Below are 22383 nucleotides of genomic sequence, written 5' to 3'. Positions count from 1 at the left end.
AAAAAAAATGGACAGGTAGTAGCTTGTGAGTGTTCACAGATAAATAGATAGATGTGATACATAAATATTTGCCCTGCAATGGTGTATGGGAGAAGGATTGACATCTCCTATATCGGTGGGGAAATCTACAAGGGCCATAGCGTGTTACTTATTTTCCATTTTCCTCTTGATGATTGGCATCAGGAATCAAGCAGCATTGTGGAAAGGCATTGACATATCCCTTCCTGACACACAATACCTCGTAGGCATAGATGGTATTCAGCAGAATAGGCTTGGCATGAATAAAGCTTCTTCCACAAAAAGCCCCGTGTCAAGTATTCACACTCTGCCACTTCAGATATAATACACGGCCCTCTGACAATGGCCTTGAATTGCAAGCATTCCTGAACGATTGCTATGCTGAAGATTACATTTGCGACTCTTCTGAGAGGTAGCAGTAATAATATATGTGATTTTTAAAAAATCAAAAGAAAACTAGAATGCATGCTGAAAGTTGCTTAACAGTAACACAAGCAGAGTAGCTGGGAACCCTGTATCTGTTTGGTGTATAATATTGGAGGGTTTTTTTGTTTTTTAAAAAACACATTACCATGCAATCCTAAACACTCTGGAGTATGCGAAACTGAGCTTAATACAGCTTATATATCTAAATAAACTTGCTCAGGGCTGTCCTATGAAACAGAAATACCATATGGTTGATAAGAGCATCTGTCTTGGTTCCTGCCCAAACCAAGGTGACAGTGACTCTTACTTGAGAGTAAGGAAGAGATTTTGAATGAAGCAGAGAAGATAGACGGAGAAGACAGAAGATAGCTCAGCAACAAGTAATGAGTATCAGAAAGTTACTGCACAGAACAGTGGAAGAAGAAGAAGAGTTTGGATTTGATATCCCGCTTTATCACTACCCGAAGGAGTCTCAAAGCGGCTAACATTCCCCTTTCCCTTCCTCCCCCACAACAAACACTCTGTGAGGTGAGTGGGGCTGAGAGACTTCAAAGAAGTGTGACTAGCCCAAGGTCACCCAGCAGCTGCATGTGGAGGAGCGGAGACACGAACCCGGTTCACCAGATTACGAGTCTACCGCTCTTAACCACTACACCACACTGGCTCTCAAGATGTCACATGGAGGAAAGCACTGAATGACTTATTCCTAAGCAAAGAGAAAATTTCAAAGTATTGTTTCCAACTGATTCTATCCATCAACTGTAGAACTGCAACTGACGTAGTTTCAAACTTCACAGGTCCGTCTCCAGACCTGTCAGACATTACAAAGATGTGCCATTTGGGGCCATTCTGCATCAGTTTTCTTACATGCCGTTCAACAATGAATGTAACTTTGGAATGGGTTCAGAGAACCCTGTTGATCTGTGAGGCCGATTAATTTGCTAGTCAGCCGTGCAGTAAAGGAAGATGACTGATGTTGCACTGAATGGGAAAGATGGCATTGCTGAGCTGGGTAACTAGGCGGAAGAGACCAGGGGGCTGTGATTATCACTCCATCAGGGTAACACCTAAAACATCTGAAATAACTCAGAGCCACAATTAGAGGAATATTTGCAGCAGCTGGACTGCGAAGAGCATCAGTTGGGAGCTTGTTTGCACAAGGCATTGATCAGGGCACATTTTACGTCATCTTAAGAATCAACTTTCTGAAGCAGTCACATTTAGTAATTTACTTAGGGTGGAAAACCTCCAACACAAACAATGCTTAATCTGGGGAGAACAAACTAAGACAACAGGCTTTGCACCATTTCTTTTGTTTGTATAATTAATGTTCAACATTAAGCGTTCGCTCGGCAGATACGGCCTCAGTACCGGGCAGCAAATTAATTCAAATGCAAACAATTCATGTTGCATTGTTTTGGGGGGACTATACAATGCATTTGTTCAGTTCCCCAGTAAGACTTTAAAAGCTAATTATATTGAAAAGCAAACAAACGTGCATGCAAATGTCGATCCAGAAGTGCCAGACAGTTGTCTGAAGTTTTTGGCGTGAATGGAATCTGGCAAGATGGAATGGCGAGTTTATCTCTCCGGCGACCTCCACAATAAGCCTTTGAAATCTTGTTGTTCATTGTCATTTTCCACTGTCTCCATCGCCCCTCCCTGCCCACCCCTGCTCCTGTTATCAAACCTGGTTGGAAATAATTGAGTTCAGTGTTCTGTCCTTTGTGAAAACTTTTCACACCCTTCACGATAGGAAATCTACAACTTTGACAGAAGAAAATAGGTAGGGAAAGAAACAGATGCATTTTGAATCATGTTTCACTTAGCAGTTCTTAGCAGTTTTGGTGAGTAGGGAGAGAGGGAGAAACTGAGGCTGACCAATCACCTTTTCCCATGCTCTGTTGACTCATGCCAGCAGGGCAGAAGGTGGAGGTTGGAGGTCTTGCCCCTGTGTTGTTGTTGTTTTTAATTCCTGTTTCTCCTCTCGATGGAGCCCATGATGGCAAACATGGAAATGATAAGGCAATGCCACTAAGAATAAAATAAAAACATATTTATAACATGTAAAAACTGGTAAAAACATATTTGGCCCCTTATGGTCATTTGTCTTCTTAAAAACTTTCTCTTGGCATTGCATTCATAATTCTCTCGCCCCTATTCCAGGGGCATGAAGGGGAACTAAAGATTTCCCTATGGAGAGGGATTGGTTGTTAAACCATTCTGGGAATTACAGTTCTCTGAGGGGATGTCCTTAAATGTGAATATGGCCAGTGCTCCATGCATCAAGACATAAGCATCCTTCCCTGCCCCCTCCTGTTTCCCCTCACCCCACATGCCCATACTAAGCACAGGGGAAGTGGAGGAACGCCTTCCCCATATAGACCCATTAGATCAGGCACCCCCAAACTCTGCCCTCCAGATGTTTTGGGACTACAACTCCCATGATCCCTAGCTAACAGGACCAGTGGTCAGGGATGATGGGAATTGTAGTCCCAAAACATCTGGAGGGCTGAGTTTGCCTATGCCTGCATTAGATCAATAACTTCCTAGGATGATGTCCTGTTGGCTGTCGCCACAACCTGCAAACTTTCACCTGTTCAGCAACATGGAAATGGACTTCTCCATGCTGGTGCTTATCCTTTAGAATACTTTCCTTCCTTGTTATACTAGAGGGATTGACAGCGGTGTGCTTCTGAGATTTACGGAGAACCCCTTTCTTTGCTTGGGCTGCTCCCAGTCATTAATACTGGATCCTACAACCCGGTATTTTTTGATATTTATGTATACAGAAATGGTATTGATTTATGCTTGAATGCTGTAAACCACTTGGAGATTTATTTATTTTTCTAGAAAGCTGTCTAGAAAAAACAGGCGGATGATTATAAATACATGTTGTCACTGGAAACATAGGAAATTTCAAGAAGAAGAAACATAGGAAATGTCAAGAAGCTGGTTTCCCTCCTCCTTCCCTTGCTAGGTATATTTTGGCACACTACATCTGATCTGTCTCACCTGTGTCTTTACAGGCGAACCTATGCAAGAGGATAAGGAAGATGGAGTCAGTCCAGTGGCAGAAAGGAAAGGGGACCATTGATGCCAAAGTGACCTATTTACAAGCTGAGCCAAACACCCAGGGGATGTTCCCCAGTAAGACCCCCAGCGTTGCAGGGGGCTGGCCTAGATGACCCTTGGGTCCCTTCCAACTCTAAGATTCTATTATTCTATAATTTTATGTTGGCCCACCTCATCATTGCCAAGTGTTTTTTCCCCAAATTAGGGGAGTTCATTTCCAAATTCTCCCAATTAAGAAAATCTGGCACCATTCCCACTAAATATCAAAACCAATGGCTACCTGGAGTAAGTGTTGCATTGAATTGAATCAATCATTGGATTAAATTGAATTGAATTGATTCAATAGCCCTTCCCTCTTTAAAGTGGCTGTTATTTTCAGTCTTGGGCTCCTGGGTGCATTTATTTTAATCATCCTGTTCTAGCTATGGCGATACGAGCATTTCAAATCATTCAGTACCAACAAAGCAAGCTTTTATGGACAGGAAGTATACAAGGGAAACAAAGGAGATTGTGAGTCGAATCAGCTGTTCACAGATGACTGGACTTTGTCACAAGAACTATCCTGCTCACTTTTGCAAGGCATTAACCAGATCGATAAGAAAATTGTTGAACATTCAGAACACATTTTTTAACAAAGATTTTCATGTAGTTACATTATTTGTGCCCAATAATGTTAGCTGTAATGTTAGCTTCTATCTCGCTGAGCATCCCATATGTAGGTAAGATATCTGGGTATCCCCCATTGAAATCAGGGACTTAATTCCAAGTAAGGAATATGTGCATTTTCTTTAACCTTGCTTGATTGGAGAAATGCATAGCAGAATTCAGAAGATGGCTCTGCTTCAATTATTATATTGTTTCAGTGCAAACTTGAAAAATCCAGCTTCAATCCAATTTCTCCCTCATCCTTACACAGGGAGAGGAGAGGGAGAGGAAGTTCAGATGCACAAGCGGCAGCTCTTGTGGGAACGGGTTGACTTTGTTTGATACAACTTTGTTTGATACAACTCGCATAGATATGCTCCAGATTTTGCTGTGCTTACCTCCATCCTTGATTCTTGTCATGTTAGTTACTTATATTCTGTATTTTTGTTTTGCAAATGCCTTGATTTACAATCACTTCACCAATCCTGTGATATGATTAAGCCACAAAGCAAGACAGCCAACCCTTCCTGCCACGTTTAACAAGGGAGCCCATCGATTCAGTCCTCTCGCCTCTCTTTGATGTATTGACCAAGGACTTTCAGTTCTGAGCCCCTTTTGTTAGTTTATTTATTAACATTCTTTGGAAGATTAATGCTAACTTGTGCACTGCTAGCAACTTCGTATATCAGTCTGTCATCAGTATCTCTAAAATCACAGGCTCCTTGTCACTGTGCCTTCTTTATGGACTGTGTTATTTTTACAGGCCTTATCTGACTGCTTTATTAAAACACACTCTCGCACACCACCAGGTTTGTGCAAGTGTAAAGCTGTGAGCAGAAATATTCTCCTAAACCTTGTTAGTCTCCTCCATAAGCAGCTCAAAGACTTTTTCATAGGCTAATTGCTTTACAGAACAATCTTATCACAGGACGTGTTTATCTCTTGGCAATCTCATCAAAGCATAATCTGCATATAATAATATTATGCTTCTCTTCCTCTCCACAAAAGGAGACACTACCCTTAGGATTATTTCACTTTTGAGTTATCATTATAAACACCGAAATCAAAGATCTCTTCCTCCCTTGCTTCTTCATTCTGGATATTAGCAAACTCCCATTTTTAGTTGCCATTTCTTGTTTGTTTTTAATGCTTGACGAATTACAGCTGTGAGGCTTTGATCCCTCAATGATTTAATGACGGCAGTGTGTTCATAAACCAAAAGATTATAGGGATTGTGTTCCAGAATTTGCAATGATATGGAAGAGAGGGCTGGGGGGGGGGGGGGCTCTGGTGCCAGGACTATAATAGGTCGTACTCAGGTCACAGTTTGCCCCATGGGGCTGTTTTCCCCAAGCCACTCTCACCTGCCCCACACTGGATATCCTATATGACATCAGGTGTAGGGCAGGTAAAAGCGTGGCTGCAAAACAACAACAACACACAATTGGGAGCTTTAAAATGCTCTCTCAATTGCAGCCTAAAGGGCTGATCAGCTGATTGGCACTTCAGACTTGGGTGATCTGTAAACCAGCTGATCTCTGCCCAAAGTGGGGCTTGTTGTTGTTGCTGCTGCTGTTGTTGTTGTTGTTGTTGTTGTTGTTGTTGTTGCAATTTATATACTGCCCTCTATCAAAAGATCTCAGGGTGGTGCACAACATTATAAACACATTACAAAACATCAGTGATAAAAACATAAAAACATCAGTAAAAAGCATACTGACAGAAAGCCTAATAGTAAAATAATCATAATGATAACAGTCCTCTCCCCCACACTTTAACAGAGCACAGATTATTTAATAGCCATAAGTCGGGGTAAAGATGAATGTTTTTGCCTCATGTCTAAAGACATGTAATGATGGCGCCAGGTGAGCCTCTCTTATGCTGTTGATGGGGAGGGAGGGAGCATACCCCTCAACTGTCCTGATAATACCATTTTTTCATGAGAGAGCACAGCACCCATTTGGGGCACTGCCGTCTCACTCAGTGATCTGCCCCCCCCCCCCCCCCCCAAAAAAAAATGATTTTGGTTGGGGCCGCAATCTCACCTTGCTCCCCAAAATGTGCATTTGGGGGTGCCATGCTCTCATGAGCATGTCTTTTGGGGATGTGACCATGCACCAGAAAACATGTTTTCTGCCTTGACATGTAGGAGTATGAGGCAGCAAGCGGGATAAAAATGGGCTCGGCCTGTTTGCAGGAGGCTAGGCCTGCCTCGTTCTGCTCTCAGAAGCAATCTGACAGGGTGCTTGTCAATGCCGTATTATCAGGGGTGTAAGCAAGGGGGGCATAGGGGGGCGGTCCGCCCCATGTTCCATAATGGAGGGGGTGACAAATTATCAAGGAACAATTACTGCCCTACTAGGGCGGTTCATTAAAAACTTTTTTAAAAAAAAATATGCCTGCTCCAAAGGTCTTATCTTACTATACTAGGGATTATATAGCTATATATGAAATTTCATGCATATCGGTTAATATCTTGACCCTCCTCCACCAAAATAGCTGTTTACTTGGCTGTTTTCCTATGTCGTGAAGGCTGAAATTTAAGTTCAGTGGAGCACTTACTGTTCCCAACCCTAACCCTGTGGAAAGCCATCTAATTAGACTTTAATTTGATTTTGAGATGTTTTTAGGAGGTAATTTAATTATTGTTTGATTTTATACCAATGTTATGTATCTGATGTTAGCCACCCTGAGCCCGACTTTGGCCAGGGAGGGCGGGATATAAATAAAAAGCTTTTTATTATTAATACTTGTTATTATTCCTTTGTAAGAAAATATGAAATAACCTAAAACCATTTTTGCATTGGGGGGAAATCAATGGGGGGGGGACAAGAAATTTCCTCACCGGGTACCACCTGACCTTCCTACGCCTCGGGGGGGGGGTGACAAAACTTTTTTTGCCCCAGGTACCAATTTACCTTGCTACGCCCCTGCGTATTATTCCTATAACCTGAAGCAGCAAAACATCAAGACAAGCAAAATCAGGAGAACCATACACTGGCTGCAAATGCAACCCAGGAGAACCAATCCAGGTGTTAATTAGGTTGTTTTTATAGCTATCATTTATAGCCCCCTCTATATCTTGCCAGGAGCGAGTTGTTATTTTTTATGCTGTGAACAAATAGGAGATTTATGTGCGCATGCCTTTCATCTGCTTGTTTTTGCTTAGGTTTACTGCGTCTTCCTATCCATTCCCACCTCACAAAAAAAGTTGCACTCTTTGGATTTTTTTAAAGCCCTTTTTTGTCATCAAATAGCTTTAGCATGATAAAAAAGACTACCTATCTAGAGAGTCTAGTCATTCCACTGAGAATACACACACAAACACACACACACACAAACATTCCATTGCCAAGCTTAATGACCCATAGCAAAGAGACGTTTAAACAGCAGCATTGTGGAGAATTTCTCCGTGGATGGAACACCTCATTCCCCCCCCCTCGCTGTATGGACCACTCATAAAATTGTGCTAATAATAAAATGAATGAATATGTGTTTTAGCAAATGACCACACAAACACACACCCCAAAAAAGGATTGCAGTATGTGCAGTGAATCATTTCCCTTAAAGAACAGGGTGAATTGACAATAGGCCTTTATGCACTACAAATCCTCAGTTGCAGCTTTATCTCTGCTGTCATCATGGTAGAATATTATATATAAACTGGATTAAGTTTTATGACTAGGCCTGAGTGCTTGAATGAAGTGATGTTGTATCGCTGCCTAATCTTATGAGCTGCTGCATGAACATGGAGGCTCCCGTTTATTTGTGTGCACCGCAGGTGTGACCTGCTGCAACAAGATGTTGCAGTGCAGAATGCTCCAGGATTCAGGCCAACTGTGCCCTTTTCCAGAACAACCCATTCCATCTTCCCCCACTCTTTTGTTTTTATACACACACAGAGAGAAACACACCAAAAACATACTGTCATAGAGCTAGGGTGCCAGAGACTGTTAATGAATGGTAGAAATTAATAAACAATAGCATTTAGATAATATTTGGGATATGAAGGGAAAATACAAGCTGCAGAACTGTGCCAGACAAGAAATTCCTGGGTTAGCTTACAGGTATACACCAGCTTACAAATCAACATCAAACCTAGGCTACGTAGAAACATTCTGTATCAGAGAGAAATATATTGAAGAGTATTATTTTGATACAGCCAGTTACAGTTTTTGTGTGTGTTTATACACCAGTTTATGCACCAGCTTGGCTAAGTGCAGAGTCATTGAGAAACAGCAGGGAGCCAGGTACCATTAAGGGCCATTGACAAAGCAAAAAGTCCGCCCCTCCATCCTTGCACTGAGGAGTAGACAAAGACAGGAAATTTGGGAGGCTGCCAAGGTGATGCGGGGTGTGTGTGTGTGTGATGTCACAGAAAAAGGTGCCCTTTTTTGAAACCTAAAGGTGTTCTGGGAACAAGAAGGAGGAAGCGGGCAGAACCATCTTGGTGCTGGCTGGAGGAGGCTGCCCCGAGAGACCAGGAGCCAGGACTGACTGCTACTTTGGACCTAAGCTTGCTGAAGCTATGAGAGGAGCAATGAGAGACACTCCTGGGGTGTAAATTTCTGCACCCCCTCTACCAAAGACTTAGGGTGTAAATATGTGTAAAAGAAACTATATTTCTTAAACTGCCACCGTGCCTCAATTTCCCAACAGAAGCACACCTGGGTGAGCATCTGGAACCCCCTAGAATCTTTCTACCACTCGGCAGAGATTGATGGTAGTGTGCAACTTTTATCTAAGGTTACCAGATGTCCCCGTTTTCCAGGGAGAGTCCCCGGATTTACAGATCAGTCCCCATACAAAATCCTATCATTCCTATTGAAGTTGAAAAGTGTCCCCAGATTCATTGGAAAAAAATCTGGTAACCTTACCTTTATCACAATACTATATATTGCAGACAGTGAGAGTGCTCAGTTCTCAGAGGCTTATTTTGGAGTCTCTTATCCTATTTCCTTTGCTAATGATACTTTTGTACTTCTGCAAACTTTTGCAGCCAACCGATACCTTCTTTTTATGCATTGATCATTCCATCTTGGCCACGTAAGAAACAATGCTCAGAGAATTTCATGATCATGGCATAAAGTACATATATCTCAAATCCTGATGTGAAGTGGGATGTCTTGGAGGGATTTAGCTGTGACTCCTGCATTGCAGGGCATTGGACTTGATTCCTTCTGTGATTCTATTATTTGGGACTTGTTAGATATAAATGGATCTCTGTGAGGCAGCCTGAGCTAAAGCATTTTGTGATGTCTCAATTCAAACATTTTAAAAAGGCTGCAGTAAAGTACCTGATTAAAGGCGAAGTAATGTCTCTAAGCTTACTGTAACACTAGGGGTAATAGATGGGGGAAGGTGCAAACAACAGAGTTTGGAAGACACAGAGAAAACTCTTGAGTTTGACAGTAATGAGAGAGAATTATTTCACCTGGAAAGCAAATCTCTTAGCTCTTACCACCTCAAAAATCAGTTTTAAAGATGCCTAGCAAGAAAGCTCCTGGACCAATTTGTCGCCAATTTGGCAATAATATGTGGGGTCACTTCTCTCAAGTCTACAGTTTTCACACCAGTTGCTCACACAACTTTAGAGAATGTAAACTTATTCCTTTTTTAACCCACCCTAAAACTTCAATGACTGTCCCTACAAAGAGACTGTTGTAGCTGACCTTTTTTTAATTAAAAATTAAAAAAAATGGCAGCATTAAGCCTCTCGAATGGACAATCTTGCTGACAAATTCTACCCAATTCTGCCCCCCATTTTTTTAAAAAAGTCATGAACATCTCCTCCTACTAAAAAAATAATAATAATCAAATATGTCCGGCACAAAAGCCCCTGAACCTACTTGCCTGTAATTTGGTTAGTTTTTGGAGGAGCTGGTATGTCTGCAAGTTTCACTCACTTTTGTCAAAAGCCAATATATCTATATTATAGCCATTTTTAAAATATATTTCCCAATAGTGAAAGGAGGGGGGGATTAAGCAGATTTGGGGAGCTCCGTTGATAGAGCATGAGACTCTTAATCTCAGGGTTGTGGGTTCAAGCCCCACATTGGGCAAAAGATTCCTGCACTGCATGCAATTGGACTAGATGACCCTCGTGGTCCCTCCCAACAATTCTATGATCCTATATACACAAGTTATCAGCTCTCCAGTGTGTGTGCTACTTCTCAGACCCCGGGCTGAGTCACAAAGCCTTTGAAGCACCTCTGAGCAAGGCAGATTGCTTTTCAAAGTGCTGAATCAGGATCCAAACAGAATCTTGTAGGTGGTGCATGCCCCTACCTAATATTTATATCCCATATACCAGGCATGTCCAACAGGTAGATCATGATCTACCGGTAGATCACTGGACGTCTATGGTAGATCACTGGCTCCTTTCAAAGAAGCAACTTTTGCTCCCCTGGAAAACTTTGCCTCCCCCTAAAAAAAAGCTCAACATCTTTGCCCTGCACCCCAAAAAAGGGCTTTCCCCCTCCCTAAAAAACTGAATAACTTTGACCTGAACCCCAAAAAAGGGGTAGACCACTGCCCGTTTTTAACTCTATGAATAGATCGCAGTCTCTTGGGAGTTGGCCACCCCTGCCATATACTAATCAAAAATTACTAAGGCAACTTACTCTACATTTTAAAACAGAAACAAAAAGCAGGGGGCCTAGTTAGATTGCTCACGCTTGCTGAAATTACTACATTGGCAACCCCATCCTCTTCCATCAATCATGCCTTGTCTGTCTCACACTGAGGTTACTTTGGATATTTTCAGATCTGCTTCTGTATCCGATACAGAATTGAAATCTGTACAATATGTATTTTGTGGCCAGTGTCTTGGCAATGCTATTTACAATACATGGTAATATCAGTTGTACGCTTGCCAGACGTGCATGGGAAGAGTGCCATCATTTGCTATGTATCCTGGATTTTTCAGACGATGCCCACAACTAACCCACATGCCCAAATCCGTGTCAGCAATTGCACGCATGCACAAATGGAAGAAAAGCTGGGTTACCCTGCTAGCATAACCACTCAGGTGTGCGGTTGTGTTGTGCATTGTCAAAACGTCTGTCTCGGCATTTCCTTGCCTTGTTCTATGGTGTTCATGAAAGGACATGAGATCAGCAGCTGTCTGTAAAATTGCATTACTGCATATTGCTTCCTGAGAGCACATGCTGAACATGATATGAACAGGGGAAATCTCTGTCTATGTCACTGTCTTGTTGCTTGAACATAGACTTGAAGTCTGAAGGCGCTAATCTTTTGTGGAGGCGTCAACTGATGTCTTGCGAACTCAAAATAAATCACAAGCTTTCGTACTAGTCAAAATAGCATCTTCCCTCCTAATGAGGTAGATGGCGGTGACATAGCTGAAGCCTGATTACTTTAACAGGCTTAAAGGAGTAAGGAAATGGTAGAATTCAAGGTTTCTCATAGCACAAAGGTTTGGGTGATAGAGACTGCGGGGCAATTATTAACGTATTGCATATTGGGTTCAATTTGACTCTAATTTAGTGTGCAATTTAGTGTACAATTAGCCCACTATGCAGCTTGGTCTACCAGCCATGCACACTAATATTTGTAGAATTAAGGCTACTGAGGACTATTGATGCAGAAGGATGGATCCCATTTTGCAGGTACTTAGTGAGTTTCCATCTAATTTTCCAAGAAACCAACACATACTGTATGTTTTAATGCATGGGAAAGTTGGAGGGAGGGGTCTCTTGCTTGCCTTAGCCTTTCCTCTGCTCACCACTTTCCCCATTAAAAGTCTCCAGAACCTTATATATCTTGGCAAGTTTACATGCATATGAAGCTGATTGTGGGGAGCCCTTTGCGGGGGTAAGGCGAGGGGAGTTACAATGGGAGAGTGGCAGGGGGAAAATTAATGGCAGCTCTTGGACCATCTTATGAACTTGTAAAGTAACTTGGGATTTCCCCACCTAAGGAATTCTCCAGACTTTTTCATTTTAATCTACACATGCAATTTGAAACGGGACAGAACAGGCTTACTATTAGTCATGCCCAAATGGGACTTCCTCCTTCTGAAGGCAACAAGCTAGTTAGGGGCTATAAGGCACCCAAACTGGGTTACATTGCACCATCCGCCACCTCATTCCTGAACCCCACCCTCTGCATCCACACCTGAGGCACCTGTCTCAACCTGCCTAATGGTGGGACTGGCTCTGCATCTACCTAACCCTGAGCTAGGCTATTCTTCCAATTCTTCCCCCTTCCTCCAGTAGGCCCTATTATACCAGTAAGTACAACTGATTAAGATAAAATCCACCCATGCTATTGCTGCTAATGTGATGCATCCGAGTCAGAACTGAAACAAATGGAATCAAGGGTTATCATAATACTTTATGAGTATTGAAATGGAAAACATGTTTTGCCTCTTGAATCCATCGGCCTCTGCTTATAAATTCAAGGAGCTTCAACTAGCTGCTGCTTCAGCTTGTGCACTCTCTCTCACCCGCATGCCTTCATTACGGCCGACCTGCCCTAGGAAGGTCCATTAAGTAGAACTCTTTTCAAGCACAGATGGTCCTGAATAGCTTAATGTCTGCCTGGTGGCCAGAATAAGTGAATTCTTGATGGCCTTAGACTTCTGATCATATTCATGCAGCCAAGGAAGGAAAATGAAAACTTGTTTATCATTTTGATATACAACCTCTCTCATTGCCGCAGGAAGTGCCATGTAACTCAGTGGAGTCAAATGCTATTAAATTGCCATCACTGTCAAAAAAAAGAAAAAAAGGAGGAACTTCTATGTTTTTTCTACCTGAGTCATAGTTAATGACTTCCACAGTGTATCACCCAAATCAGGACTTTTAAAAAATATAAAAGAGGAAAGTTTGCTTACCATTCAGGCTTGGCTCTGCTACTAGATTGGGCATGTTATAATTCTGAAATACAAAATATGCTTCTGTTACTACCTCTGAACCAAAACAGGAGATGTAAAAAATGCATATGATGAGGAAATGACTCTTGGCTTCAGCTAGGCATGTGCTCTAAACCATCTGTTGATGAGATATTTTATATCACAGCTGCACACAGAAGGTTCTCATTTAGGGGTAAAACATTTCACTGTGTGCTGGGGCTTTGTAACAGAGGCATAATTGCCATTTTCAGGTGTTCAGTCTTCGCCTCCAATTAAAACAAAATCATTCTCAGGAAATGGTCCTTCCTTTAGTGATGGACTTGTGGGTGTATAACCCTCATTCTTCTGTTTCAATATTTGAACAAACACAGTATGCAGAAGGAAAAATATCTGTGTTGAAATTACTCCAGAAGATAGAAACTCAAGTGGCAGAATTAGGAAGGGGAAAATGTTTTTGTTGGATGAAATTGTTGGACAAGCCTGCATGAATTGACAGAAAGGAGGCAGAAGTGGAATATGATTGCATCTAAACCAGGCATGCACAGACCCTCCAAGTGTCCCTATTTTCCAGGGACGTCCTTGATTTAGAGAAGCCTTCCTGGTTTCTGATTTGATCCCGGAATGCCCCACTTTTCCTTAGGATGTCCCTATTTTCACCGGAGAAATGTTGGAGGGTATGCATGCATAACGAGGTTTTTTAAACTCAAGGCCCACATTCACCCCAGCCAGCTCTCTGAGGGTCACTTTCCAACTGTGGGAATGACCAAATATGGGTGTGACCGCCCCACACTTTCAAGCACACATGTTTGTGCACACTCCCCTGCCCCACCATGTCGATCAGCTGAGCGGTGAATTTTCATCCTTTCTCTGCTCATAAAATGATCACTCCAAGGACTGGGGAGGAGGTGGCTTGCATCCTTATCTGAAGGCTTGGTTCTGTCCACACCCATGCCATGCCTATTTTAAATTATTTCAACCTTTTCCACCTTGTTGGCATTTATCTGTCTCAGGAGACAATGGAGGAATGTGCTGGTGGTGGGGGGCCCTAAGTCAAACTCACACACACACAAAAATAATAATAGTGTGGTCTTTTGTAGGCCAGAAAAATTCCACGAGGAGGGGAATGGATGAGTACCTCCCAAAACAGAGGAACAGTCACTCCTGATGTAAATATATAGGAGGCGAGATGACTGGGAGAGGGGGTGGTGTTGGTGAATTTTCACACAGACAACATTGCTAGATTGAAATTGACCACCGGGATGATCCAAGACAAACGCACTTGCACATTTCTGCACATAGCCACAGAGGGCTTTTTATCTAGCAGATGCCTCTGCAAATGGAAAAAGAGCAGAATGTAATGTTTTTACTAATGCCCTTCCCCTTCCAGAACAGGTTGTGTGTCTGTGTGTGTGTGTGTGTGTGTGTGTGTGTAAATGGAAGGGGCAGGTGCGTGAATATGAGCAAAAGATCTGGCAAACACCCCCACCATTCCTCTCCCATTGACTAAAAGCTCTTCCATGAGTACCAGGGCTTCCACCCAGAATGCCAGACTAGATGGTCTTTCAGCCTGACCTGGTGTGTCAGTTCTAATGTCCCCTTTCCAATCACAGACACCAGTTTTTTAGTTTCTGTGCAGTGTGTGAGATAGAGGGAAGATCCCCAGCCCCCAGGGGTACAATGTAATGAATAGCCAAGTCATTATACTTTTCAACATGTTTCCAATGAATCTTCTGTAAGGGCCAAACTGCCCCCCCCCGCCTCGCCCCCTGCCACCCAAGCGACCAAAGTCAATAGACGGTCTCCAACTTACTTACAAAACACAGCCAGAAGCTGAAATGGCTCAGCAGACCATAAAATGCTCAGAGGCTCCTTCCCTGTCATTCGTGACAATGATTTAAACTTTTAGTGTGGTTACAACCTATGAGGTCAATAAATGCACATTTTTGTACAAGTCCCTAAATATGCATTTATGACAGATACTATAATGACTCTTCGGAAAGTGCCACAGAGTCGAGTCAATAATCCATTTTTTAAAAGTCTATAAACATGAATGTACATTTATAAAATCTTTATTTTGCCCCTTCATCTGTGTCAGTGCTGCTATTCTTTTACAAGAGGCTTTGCATTCCGTCACTGTTGCAAACAAATGCGTATGAGACCGGAGGCATTGAAAATGAAATGAAAGAATATTTAAACATACCTAAGCAACACAGGTGCATAGCTAAGCAACCCCGTACCTCAACATGATTCCAACAACTTTTTCTTCTTTAGACCGCCTTCTGGGTTGGCATCTCATTTCCAAAGTGATCACAGCTACAAATGTGCGTGTGATAGCACACACAACGTTTATATGCCACTCAATGAACCAGACCTTCTGAGAGGTATCTAAATGTCAAATGAGCTAGTGTGGTGTAGTGGTTAGAGTGTCAGACTAGGACCTGGGAGACCAGAGTTCAAATCTCCATTCAGCCATGAAGCTCCCTGGGTGACCTTGGGCCAGTCACTCACTCTCAGCCTAACGCCTAACCTACCTCATAGGGGTAAAATGGGGAGGAGGAGAATTATGCACATGCTACCTTGAGCTCCTTGGAGATGTGATGGACAGCAGAGCCAGATTAGAGTCTGGTGATGCAGTTTCCTTCTTTGAATGAAAGGTGCAATGATAATAATAAAAACACTCACTGTGGCCAATTTGGGGTTAGCCAGAAATGTGGAAAAGAAGACAAAGCAGGGACAGAGATTTTCATAAAATTTTCAGGTACTGATTTATATGTGCAGATGCAAAATCTGAAATTTAAATTACTATAATTTGCATAGAAATATTATCCATCTCACCATAGGGGAGAAGACCATGAGGAGACTTGTGTGTCTTCTCCATCTGTTTTGTGGGTGGTGGATAATTTCAAGGGTCCCTGATCTCTCTTCTGGGGGGTTCTTCATTTCTAAACTGGATTTGTACCGGAGAGGATACTAGAGGCTGTTCTAGTTCAAGGCAGTGGCAGAGAGAAGCCTGCAAAGCATACATTTCAATCAATCAGGCAAAGAGTATCTGTTAGGGAGTATCTCCCCAATGCCATTCGTGTCACAGTAATCAGACGTGTCCCCCGCACACCTCATTTTGATGCAATATTCTGTTGACAAAGTAGCCTTTGAAAAAGTACCTGAAGCCAATCCAGCCATTTTAAATGTCACACACTGAGACTCCCAGCTAAGAATGACCCCTTAATGTGTGGGAAAGCTTTATGCAATTTTAAATATTCAAACCTTCGGCTTTCAGGGATGAGTCAATCAAAGCTGGTTAATGTCTGTTAAGGTAAAAGACCTTAGGTCATGTACTCTTGGGGCTCAGTATTGATGAGCTTGCAAGCTGAAGAAGGCACAATGGACCCCATTGTTAATATTTAATTCCTCTCATCAAAAGGAGCCATTTCCTGTATGGTGCAGAAACATATTTACTCGGCCCTGACACAGCTCTTTTCTGAGGCAAAAATGCAGAGAGCTAGACAAAAGGCCATCACTGTTATGCCCTGTTATTCCATTCAGGTCTCTCATAGTAAGAAGGGAACAGGAACAGATTGGTGACTCTTGGAATTTTGACTGAGATGCTTTTAATTGAGGGCACAGTCATCTTAAGAATACAAGAGGAGCAGGCTGCATCAGAAGAAGAAGAAGAAGAAGAAGAAGAAGAAGAAGAAGAAGAAGAAGAAGAAGAAGAAGAAGAAGAGATTGGATTTGATATCCCGCTTTATCACTACCCGAAGGAGTCTCAAAGCGGCTAACATTCTCCTTTCCTTTCCTCCCCCACAACAAACACTCTGTGAGGTGAGTGGGGCTGAGAGACTTCAAAGAAGTGTGACTAGCCCAAGGCTACCCAGCAGCTGCATGTGGAGGAGCGGAGACACGAACCCAGTTCACCAGATTACAAGTCTACCACTCTTAACCACTACACCACACTATATCAGACCACTGGCCCTTCTACTGCAGCATCTCACATTGACCAACCAGATGTCCATTGGAAGCCTAAATGCAAGACCTGAGCACAACAGCACTTTCCCCACCAGAACAAAGCTTCCAAACACATTGCAGCATATTTACTGCAGTACAGGACTGAGAGAAATATTAATAATCAGTTTTTAATCTAGAAAAATGCTTCTAAATTTGCATTCAGAACAATGACAGAGGCTCCAACTCTAAAAGATGTGAGAAATGAGTTCTAGTGCCCCTAGAGTCTGGGAAGAGCAGTTGTCAGCTTCTTGATTCTGATAATGTTGGTGAAGGCATATTTCCCAGCTGAACGTTCCCTAGCTTGAGCTTATACATTTCTAAGCCTCTAGAATAAAAATTCTAAGACTGGCCTCAAAACTTTTTAATTTTGAAATATAAACACATAGAGGGAGAATGACCAAAAAATAAATAAAAAGCTACTTATAAATACACAAAAACAAAAGTCACTGATATCATTTAAAGGTAAAGGGACCCCTGACTATTAGGTCCAGTCGCAGACAACTCTGGGGTTGCGCGCTCATCTCGCTCTATAGGCCGAGGGATGTGGCCAGCATGACTAAGCCGCTTCTGGCGAACCAGAGCAGCTCACGGAAACTCCGTTTACCTTCCCGCCAGAGCGGTACCTATTTATCTACTTGCACTTGACATGCTTTTGAACTGCTAGGTTGGCAGGAGCAGGGACCCAGCAATGGGAGCTCACCCCGTCGCAGGAATTCGAACTGCTGACCTTCTGATTGGCAAGCCCTAGGCTTTGTGGTTTTGACCACAGCGCCACCCACGTCCTTTAGGCAGGCTCCAAAAACATTTTTGCTTAAGATTTATTTTAGTGAGAAGGTGGTGGCTTCTTTTCTTTACAGTGGCACCTCTGGTTACAAACGCTTATGAAAACTTCAGGTTACAAGCTCCACTAACCTGGAAGTAGCTGCTCCTGGTTGCGAATTTTGCCCCAGCATTAGCAAAAGCGCGCCTCAGGATAAGAACGGTTTCAGCTTAGGAACGGACCTTCGGAACGAATTAAGTTCGTAACCAGAAGTACCACTGTATTCTTAAATTGCAACAACCGTCCGCGGTCAGTATATTGAAATGAAATGGCAGGATTTGGCATAAGAACATAAGAGTCCTTCTGGATCAGGCCAGTGACCCACCTTGTCCAACACCCTGTTCTCACAGTGGCCAGCCAGATGCCTGTGGGAAGCCTGCAAATAGGACCTGAGCAACAGAGTGATTCCTCCCTTGCAGCCTCAAAAGACAATTGTACTGTAGCTGTTATGATTATATATATTGCTTTTTATTTGATGCAGTTTTATTTTTTAAGGTGTCCTGGGAAGATACTACATTTTAATTAATTACATAAAGGCAGTCCTTTTCCTTCTAAATAAAAATAAAAATAATAATGTTTAGGGGTATGCGTACCCCTACATCCTCTGAGAAAAAAAACACTGAGTAAATGAATCCAATTTCTTTTTCAGCAACTTAAATGACAAATTCATTTTGTTTGCAAATTAAGTGGTAATTCTGTACATAGGTCATTTTGTACGTGTTGCAGATTTGTCTTTTGTTGTTTTTTAAGTGCTGCAAACCAACGATGCAAACAAATACTTGCAACGGAGCATATTTGGACTTCTAATCACCCAGCAATTATGCGCTTAATGCATTTTGAACTTGGGTCACACAGAATTTATGGATGGTGCACGAACCCTGTGCCCTGCCTAATTTCCCTCTATTTATTCACATACAAGTGTGAGATCAAAAACTTCTTAAGTTTGCAAAATAAGGCTTGCATGTGAACAGGCTGTGCTATTGGTGTTTGAAACCAGTAGAGTTAGGAGGCCAGGTCTAACCTTAAGAGAGAAGTGTGAGCTTGCTGGGAAGTTGGCTGCTCAGCTCATAGTTCACTTGCAGTGGCACAAGTCCCTATTTTGTGCATTAAAGGTAAAGGGACCCCTGACCATTAGGTCCAGTTGCGGACGACTCTGGGGTTGCGGCGCTCATCTCGCTTTATTGGCCAAGGGAGCCGGCATACAGCTTCTGGGTCATGTGGCCAGCATGACTAAGCCGCTTCTGGCGTACCAGAGCAGTGCACGGAAACGCCGTTTACCTTCCCGCCGGAGTGGTACCTATTTATCTACTTGCACTTTGACGTGCTTTCGAACTGCTAGGTTGGCAGGAGCAGGGACCGAGCAATGGGAGCTCAGCCCATCGCAGGGATTCAAACTGCCGACCTTCTGATCGACAAGCCCTAAGCTCAGTGGTTTAGACCACAGCGCCACCCGCGTCCCTCATTATATGCATTACGGCACTGCAATGGGCAGCAGTATGAACTTGGATTTGGTAGTGTCCTTTCTCACCCGCTCTGCTTCTCTTCTTGGATCTAGAGCTCTGGAGAAATGTGTGCCATGAGATGCTTGTGTTGAGGTAGAGACAGATAACATTTTAAAATTCTGGCTTTTATTCCCTACCAAGATATAACACATCCTTCATCAACCAGGTATCCTCCAGATGTTTCTGGCTGGAGTTGAAGGGAGTTGTGGGCCATAACATCTGGAGGGAACCAGATGGGTGAAGACTGACAGAGAGTATCACGCTCGGGTGTTTGGGTTTTCTTTTCTTTTTGTTTTACCTATCCAGAGTATTCCATCCTAATCATGGTGTCCATCTTCTCTCTTTCTTGCCAGAAGGAGGGACGTGTGAAGTTATAGCAGCACACAGATGTTGTAATAAGAATCGGATTGAAGAGAGATCACAAACAGTAAAATGCTCCTGTCTACCTGGGAAAGTGGCCGGGACGACGCGGAACAGACCGTCGTGTGTTGATGGCAAGTAGCTGGCTCAGCGTATGGCATTATGAATATGTGCAAACTTTTACTATACAACCTTGCTTACCCAAGGAGATGTGTAAAATATTTGGAAAGTCAGAAGTCTTAACATAGAGCTGCCGTTGCATACGGTCACCAGCATGGCCTAAAGTTGGAAGAATTTTGTTTAAAAGCAAGCTGAAAGGACCATAATAATATTCCGTATTGATAACAAATGTGGCAAGTAGAAATATTCCTGCATCGCAGGGGGTTGGGCTTTGAGTTCCTTCCAAGTCCAAATTCTATGAAATTACACTAACAGAGTGATCAAAATCCTTCTTACTGTGGTGTGGAGGGGATCACTACTAATACCGTAGAAGCCAAGGCAAATCCCTGAAATGGGGTGTACTGTGAGTGGGAATGGGTTGAGGTGGTCCAGGACGTGTTGGATCCTGAGCTGGTCTCACTACTAACACATGACAGCATCAGACCCGGTCATCCTTCCTGACTTCACTGACCTCTGCAGCTACCGCGAGCATCTACAAAAACGAAGTTTTGGTTGCGCATTAATTCTCAATTTGCTGAACTTACAAACTGTGCCCTCTTCCGTTGCTGATTTTTATTTCTCAAAAGCACACTACAGAAGCATTTTTTACTTCAGGGTGCTCCAAAAATGAATGCTAACGAAGCAATGGTGGGAGGGGGTGTAAGAATGAGTGGAATTTATATTGGTGTGGAGTCAGCAGCTTACTGGGACAGTTTCCTGCCTCCTGCACCTTCTGGGAGGGTGGCTTTGGAATGGACCTGAGGTGGACTGTTCTCCTACTGGTCCATGCCTAGAACATAAATAGGAGTCTTGGATTTGACACTGCAGTTGTCAGAACTCCCACCCTTCCATAGCCTATCAGGCCAGGACAGAATTTTATACACATTCACCATTGGGCTCAGTGATTCAAGGTTTCCGACTTTCTCAAAGCACCAAGGTTTTATGGTTGTTTAAGTGCATCACTCTATATTCCCCTCTGAATTTCTCATTGCCAGCACTGGAGGGATTGGACTGGATCCATAGGTAAATGGGGGAACCAGCTTCCAGCTCCTCACTGGAGGGATCCCTAGGAGGGATCTTGGGCTGTCATTTTGGGGGCACCTGCACTCATGTTTCAGGGTGGTTGTGCAGTATCAGTTTGTGCCATGGTGGGCCCAAGATCGCTGACGTTCCCATCAATGTTGTCCTAGCATTTGGGCTTGTACAGCAGTATTCACCAGCAGTCAGGCTGCCCAGTGACTCAGTTCTAGCCCTATGCAATATCAAACTCTAGGAGCTGTAGCCAGTGAAAAAATTGTGGCCATTTGCAACCCACTTTCACTTTGCATAGTTATTGCTGTCCCCTGCTGCCACTCAGTGCTGATTACAGAGACTCCTACTCAACAGATGCACACACATACGTTCTGTGTGAGTATACAGCTTACAAGTATACTACTACAGTATGAAGTATAGGACTGTGTGCACTGGATTCATGGACCTGTCCTTATAGTCAATGAACAATATAAGATTGTTGCCTTAAAGTGGCCCTAGGGTTTACAACATCATCATCAGCTGTGATCACTCTTTCAAAGTTGTAATAAGTGATTGATGAAAGACCACAAAACCCTAACAATATCTACTCAGAAGTAAGTCCTATTGATCCTAGAATTAGGATTTCACCCTCAAATAGTCAATTGCCAAGATCAGTTGGACTGGTAGATTCAGTCTTGGTTTGGATTCTGTTTTTGTATGACATCTAGAAACAGAGAGGAGTATGTGGTTTGTTTGTTTGTTTGTTTGTTTGTTTTTGTTTGTTTGTTTCTTAAAAAATAAACATTTGTCTCTCTTAATATACAGTGGTACCTTGGTTTAAGAACAGCTTAGTTTATGAACAACTTGGATTAAGAACGCTGCAAAGTAGGTGTTTTGGTTTGTGAACTTTGCCTTGGAAGCAGAACATGTTCCGCTTCTTGTTGACTGTGTTCCATTTGTAAATTGAGACCCCCGCCACTATGGGAAAGCATGCCTTGGTTTAAGAATGCTTTGATTTAAGAACGGACTTCCAGAACGGATTAAGGTCGTAAACCAAGGTACCACTCTACTTCACTTACCAATATGGATCTATAACATCTGCGCTGAAAGTATCATGTTTTTATTCCCTCTGTGGTTCCATTATTAACAGCTTTTCTTATGTGAATGGATGTGTAATGGACAAATGACCCTGGGGACTTGTGCATACATACATAATTTGGAGACTTCAGTAAGTCCATAGATGTTCTCTTCTGTGAGTCAAGGAAAGATTCACATATCACAGAAATTCCCCATGCTGTGTATAGAGCATTCCTTGATTTATATGTGTGATCAAGGAAGCTCCTGAATGCACAGATATCCAAATGCACACTGAAGCCCCACACAACTGTGGATCATCTCCAATGGATGCATTTTCATTTGTGTTTTCTCTGGGGGTGAATTATTTCTCAGCTAGGAAATTTACCTTATGTTCCATGATATGCTAG

The 22383-nt window shown here is 42.7% G+C and overlaps 1 protein-coding gene across 2 annotated transcripts in view; it reads left to right on the top strand.

Annotated features, from left to right (window-relative positions):
• TAFA1 (TAFA chemokine like family member 1) overlaps window positions 1-22383 on the top strand; it is a 313507-nt gene that overhangs the window by 237768 nt on the left and 53356 nt on the right. Inside the window, exon 3 of one of the 2 annotated variants that reach the window (XM_033141254.1) lies at window positions 19726-19863. In XM_033141254.1, coding sequence (XP_032997145.1) covers window positions 19726-19863 — 138 coding nt within the window. Of the gene's footprint in view, window positions 1-19722; window positions 19864-22383 lie in introns of both variants that reach the window. The other variant, XM_033141253.1, reaches the window with a different exon arrangement.

Source organism: Lacerta agilis, chromosome 2, assembly GCF_009819535.1.
Source record: "Lacerta agilis isolate rLacAgi1 chromosome 2, rLacAgi1.pri, whole genome shotgun sequence".
Classification (NCBI taxonomy): domain Eukaryota; kingdom Metazoa; phylum Chordata; class Lepidosauria; order Squamata; family Lacertidae; genus Lacerta; species Lacerta agilis.
The sequence above is the reverse complement of the archived record's forward strand: the minus strand, read 5'-3'. Positions and strand labels throughout refer to the sequence as shown.